Genomic DNA, 6050 nt, shown 5'->3' with positions numbered 1-6050 from the left:
TTGTGTGTGGAGGTGGCACACCACACCCAGCTGTCCCTTAAAGATATGTTGGCCCCTCACCACCGCCAAGTTTCCCCGCACCTGGTGGCTGTTGGTAGTTGCAGAGCAGACCCTGTGTGTGCATCATTCATTTTTCCTGAATTCCCCTTGATTTGCTGAGTGGGGGGCTCCTGGGTCAGGTGGGGTGGGCACTCCCGGGACAGCTACACCCGCTTACATTTCTTGTCTTCCCAGATCTGCCCTCCTTGGCACTGTGCTTCCCCAGAGGGGCGGCCTCGCTGTTCCCATGGATGTGGCCCAGGTGAGCCCTGCTGCTGCCGAGCGCAGCCTCCCTTCTGCCCTGCCGGCTGCCTGAGACCCCAGCACACACACGGGAGGGTCTGTGGCAGCGGCTTCCCAGGCACTGTGCCCGTGTCTGCCTTTTTTCCTCTCTTAAGGGGCGGGGAAAGAGAAAAGAAAATTGGGGCCGGGTGCAATGCCTCACGCCTGTAATCCCAGCACTTTGGGAGGCCGAGGTGGGTGGATCACGAGGTCAGGAGATCAAGACCATCCTGGCTAACACGGTGAAACCCCGTCTCTACTAAAAATACAAAAAATTAGCTGGGCACGGTCGTGCGCACCTTTAGGCCCAGCTACTCGGAAGGCTGAGGCAGGAGAATCACTTGAACCTGGGAGGCGGAGGTTGCAGTGACCCAAGATCGTGCCACCACTCCAGCCTGGTGACAGAGCAAGACTCCATCTCAAAAAAGAAAAAAAAAAGAAAGAAAAGAAACTTGGATTCATTGACACTAGAAGAGTAGTGGCTGTTGTAGGAAAATAGACTAGATTCTCTTAGTCCACTAGAGCTGCTGTAACCAAATATGACACAGTGGGCGGTTTACATACGTGCGCTTCCTCTGTTCTGAAGGCTGACGTCCAAGATCAGAGTGCTGCAGATCTGGTTTCTGGCAGGGGCCGCTGTCGTGCTGTGTTCACGCGTGTGTGGGGAGGGAGCCGGGGGGCTCTCTGGACTTTCCTGTGAGGACCAGGCCCATGGGTCAGGGCCCCTCCCTTCTGACCTCACTTAACCTTAATCTCTTCTACAGAGGCCCATCTCCAGACACAGCCGCTCGGGGCTCCAGGCTTCAGTGAATGGATTTAGGGGACACAAACCATCAGTCCACAGCAGGGCCACCCCCATTCCCCCTTCCTACCCAGACCTGTGGGCTGAGCCTTCTTTTTCTTGGGAATGGCCACTTCGGGAGCTGTGTGTGTTGCAGGAGCCGGTGACCTTCAGGGACGTGGCCATCTACTTCTCAAGGGAGGAGTGGGCGTGTCTGGAACCCAGCCAGAGGGCCCTCTACCGGGACGTGATGCTGGACAACTTCAGCAGTGTGGCTGCTCTGGGTGAGCACGGGCTGAGCACTGCATGAGCACTGCGTGAGCGTGGGCTGAGCGCTGCATGAGCGTGGGCTGAGCGCTGCGTGAGCACGGGGTGAGCGCGGGGTGAGCTCTGTCGCTGCCTCTGTGCCTTCCTGGTCCAGGACGGTAGTGGGGCCTCCCAGCCGAGGGGGCTCAGGAGCTGGAAGTTATTGGCCTGTGTAGACGGGCCCACTCAGCGTTTCTCTCGGGCTCCCTGGAGGCAGCCTCATCTTCCTTCCTCTGACCTTGCCAGGGCCTTCCGTGGGCCTTGCTGTCCAGGCCCCTCCCTTCCTGTCATCTCTGCTTCTGGGTGACTTCTCCAGGGCCTCCCGAGGGCTGGCCTGGCCTCTTAGGCTGATGCGGAACTGCTCTGAGCCTCGATCCTCACTTTGTCCTCAGTACAAGTAAAAGAGAACCTTTTCTCTCCTTTGAGAAGGATTTTGCAGCCCCAGACCAGACCTCGTCTCTCGCCTGGAACAGTGGGAGGAGCCGTGGGTTGAAGACCAGGAGAGACCTGAGCTCCAGGCAGTGCAGAGGGGGCCCCGGCCAGGTGAGTGCTGGGCTGTCTGGGCTCAGCTGGCCCCGTCCCTGTGGCCCACAGCTGCTGGGTGAGTGCTCAGCATGCTGCAGTGACCGAGGGTGTGTCCTTCCCATGGGAGAGCGGACACACAGCCGCTCTCTAAATTAGACAGGCATTAGAGACGTAGGGGCAGCCACGCTCCTGCCCTGATGGACACTGGCCGGGGGCGGGGCTTGCAAGGCATGGTGGTGCAGGATGACATACGGTTGCAGCTCGGGAGGGGCCTGAGGCCCGAGTGACACTTGAAGGCTGCACCTAGCTACCCAGATGCTGTCTGGCGGAGGCCATTGGTGTGGGTGTCTGATCTCCCTGTGATGGCCACGTGGGGTCCCAGGCCTGGTACTGACTGCACGTGAGGGTCTCCAGGTATGTGGCTCTGGGTAGGAGTTTGCTCCACGTCCCTGTTTGCAAAACTGGGACAGTGGCCATGCTTTCCTCCATTAGGTGAGGGGTGCTCTTGGGGCAGTGGTCAGAGGGGTTTTGCTTTTTACTTAGATTTTCAGAGTGGGATGGAGCAAACCCTAGGAGGTCCCTGAGTGTGTGGAGTCCCCGACTGGGGAGTGTCGGATCCCTGGGTGTGTGGAGCCCCCGGCTGGGGAGTGTCAGGTCCCTGGGTGTGTGGAGCCCCCGGCTGGGGAGGTGTCGGGTCCCTGGGTGTGTGGAGCCCCGGCTGGAGGGAGCCATGGCTCCGAGGCTGAGTGGTTGAGAATCATGTGGGCTACCCGTCTTCCAGACGACATCCTGGCACCACCTCCACTCGCATGAGTGGGGCCTGTGGGCGTGGACAGGGTGAAAGGACATTCTCTGGCCCAGTTGCTTCTGTTGGATGGCAGGCATCTGTCGGCGCTCCCTCACGTCAGCAGTGCCAGGTGGCCTGCGTGCCACCGGGGCTGGGGAAGCATCTGAACTCATCTTGGTTTCAGCTGTTGATATCTGTGGCTCATCTGTGTTTCTTTGAACGAGTTTTCCTGATCAGTCGTAGCCATGTGGAATGAGCTGAGTAGATGGAAGCCAGTCCACGCATGCAGCAGGAGGGTCCTCTGGGCTTTGCTGGAGGCACTGCCTGGCCGTGGGCCACTGGCTCTGTGTAAGGGTGTCTGTTCCTTCCACAGGGGCAAGGAAGTCTGCAGACCCCAAGAGACGCGGTGATCATCCAGCTTGGGCTCAGAAGAAAGCCCACGTGCGGCGAGAAAGAGCCAGGGAAGGAAGCAGCTTTAGGAAGGGCTTCAGGCTGGACACGGATGACGGGCAGCTTCCCAGAGCTGCTTCAGAAAGGACAGACGCCAAGCCCACGGCTTTCCCGTGTCAGATGCTCACGCAGTGTTGTGGGCGGAGGCCGGGCCGCAGAGAGCGCCGGAAGCAGCGCGCGGTAGAGCTGTCGTTCATCTGCGGCACGTGCGGGAAGGCGCTCAGCTGCCACAGCCGGCTGCTCGCTCACCAGACGGTGCACACGGGGACCAAGGCCTTCGAGTGCCCCGAGTGCGGCCAGACCTTCCGGTGGGCTTCAAACCTGCAGCGTCACCAGAAGAACCACACGCGCGAGAAGCCCTTCTGCTGCGAGGCGTGCGGGCAGGCGTTCAGCCTGAAGGACCGCCTGGCTCAGCACCGCAAGGTCCACACCGAGCACAGGCCCTACTCGTGCGGCGACTGTGGGAAAGCCTTCAAGCAGAAGTCCAACCTTCTCAGACACCAGCTGGTGCACACCGGGGAGCGGCCGTTCTACTGCGCGGACTGCGGCAAAGCCTTCCGGACCAAGGAGAACCTCAGCCACCACCAGAGGGTCCACAGCGGGAGAAGCCCTACACCTGCGCCGAGTGTGGCAAGTCCTTCCGGTGGCCCAAGGGCTTCAGCATCCACCGGAGGCTGCACCTGACAAAGAGGTTCTACGAGTGCGGCCACTGCGGGAAAGGCTTCCGCCACCTGGGGTTCTTCACGCGGCATCAGAGAACTCACAGGCACGGGGAGGTGTAGGGGCGCCTGAAGCGTAGGGTGCCGCGCCTCTGCGGGAGTACTGGGCCCTGAGGGAGAGCTGCAGTGAGAAGTTGCTCTTCAGCCTGGAAAGTCAACCTGAAAAGAAGCCTTCTCAGTCCTCAGAGCTCCCTAGTCCCCCGAGAAGTTTTACTGGGAAAACTGCCAGGTGGGAGAAGCGGATCCATGGGTACGCCGGAGATGGCCGGGGCTCTGGAGATGGCGGGGGCTTGCCTCAGCGCTGGGTACCCTGGGGATGTGCTGAGAGCGTGCGCGACCCCGGAGCCACATGCCAGGCCGGGCTCAGAGGTGGAGAAGCCTGCCCGGTGCCCACAGCTGTCTGGCTCAGGGACTCCACCCTGGCCCCGAGTCGCCGTCTGCTGGGCCTTTCCTTCCTGGCTTTGCACCCCATGCTCGCTGCCCAGTATGGCTTCCTTTCTTGTCTCTGTCTTGGGTGAGGCAGCTGTGAGCATTGCACAGAGGCAAAGACCCTTCTGCAGCCTCTGCGCTGGGCCATAGAAACAAGAGCCTTTGTAATACTGAACCTTATTCAAGGATTAGGGAGTGGTGGTTAGGTCAGGGCCACCCCCAGTGTTGCAGGAACGGCCTCCACCCAGCTCTGTTGGTCAGAGCCTGGGTCACGCACCTGGAATTGGGAGATCAAGTTGGGTCTCAGGGCAGTGAGGTGGCCATGTTCACCACAGGGCATTTCGTGGGGAAGAGGTGACCTCTTTGTTTTAAACTTAAGGTGTCTGCTTCCCTAGCCAGAAATAAAAATCTGCCAGTGGGGTTCCCAAGGGAAGACCCCCGTGGGAATGGATCGGGACACTGCCGTGTTTCAGGTTAGCCGATTATTTTTGCTTTTGCCTGTTTATCTTTAAGAATTGCAGCCAGGCCAGGCATGCCCAGCTACTCGGGAGGCTGAGGCAGGAGAATCGTTTGAAACCGGGAGGTGGAGGTTGTGGTGAGCCAAGGTTGCGCCATTGCACTCCAGCCTGGGCAGTAAGAGTGAAACTCCGTCTCAAAAGAAAAGAATTCCGGCCAACAGATGCACATGTAATGTTGGAATCAGAAACGAGTTTACAAGAAATAGGGGGACGAGGAGAAGGTTGAACACACCGAGAGGAAGCCCCGAGCCAGATCCGGCTGGAGATGCCACCAGATGGCGACCTTTCCGTGGGAAGACGGGCACGCAGAAAGGCCGAGGGGGCTGTGCGTGACCCTGATAGGAGCAAACCAAGTGCGAAGTCACTTTTGAGACAATCATGGAAATGTGGGCATGGGCTGTGAGTCGGGTGGGTGGGCCGTGAGTTGCGTGGGTGGGCCGTGAGTTGCGTGGGTGGGCTGTGAGTTGCGTGGGTGGACTGAGTCGGGTGGGTGGGCCGTGACTCGGGTGGGGGTGAGGAATTGGCTGCTAGCGGTGACGGTGACACAGGGTTACGGAGGAATCCTCACTCAGATGCATTTGGACGTCTTTGTGGGGAAATGACGTGGCGCCTGGGATGTGATTTACAATAATTCTAATAAAGAGGAGAAAGACACAACAGTATTGGCGGAATGTTGACAGCTGTTGAAGCTGGGAGGTTGGTGTGTTTGAAAGTTCCCCAAATCTTTTATTTGCAGCATGAGTATGAGTTTCTTCGTGCTCACTGAAGATTGTAGAGAGCAGCTGTCGGTCATGGAGTCACAAGGCTGCCTTACCAGGACATCACAGGTGGCAGCACAGAAAACACAGGTTTATTCTCTCCAGCTCTGCAGGCTGGAAGTCCGAGGTAGAGGTGCCAACAGGGTCTGTTTCCGGCGAGCACCTCCTGGTTCAGAGGCGTCCTCATGTTGGGAGGGGCTTTGGTGTCACCTTGCCTTGTGAGGGCCCGGATCCCATGGGCAGGGCCCACCCCTATGACCCCATCGAAGCCAAATCACCTAGAGATCTCATCGGGCCTAGGGCTTCCACATGGGAATTCAGAGTGACGATTCAGCCCGTAGTGGAAGCTCCTCTGGGTCTGTCCTGGCCCACAGACCCTGTGCAGGAAAAGCACTTCCCCCTGGAGGACAGGCCCTGCAGGATAAGTGGAAATCTCCCCAGGGGGATATGGGGGTG

At 59.1% G+C, this 6050-nt stretch overlaps 1 protein-coding gene across 1 annotated transcript; it reads left to right on the top strand.

Moving 5' to 3' along the window:
- The first annotated feature begins 208 nt into the window (after positions 1-208).
- LOC115832875 (zinc finger protein 707-like) lies at positions 209-4656 on the top strand. Its single transcript, XM_030804434.1, is given in 5 exon segments — positions 209-301; positions 1260-1386; positions 1838-1951; positions 3094-3771; positions 3774-4656. Coding segments are annotated over 5 exon segments (1113 nt in total). The 5' UTR covers positions 209-286; the 3' UTR covers positions 3953-4656.
- The last annotated feature ends 1394 nt before the right edge of the window (positions 4657-6050 follow it).

This window comes from Nomascus leucogenys, chromosome 23, assembly GCF_006542625.1.
Source record: "Nomascus leucogenys isolate Asia chromosome 23, Asia_NLE_v1, whole genome shotgun sequence".
NCBI classification, from domain to species: Eukaryota; Metazoa; Chordata; class Mammalia; order Primates; family Hylobatidae; genus Nomascus; species Nomascus leucogenys.
Note: the sequence above shows the minus strand (reverse complement) of the source record. Positions and strands in the feature narration are given on the sequence as shown.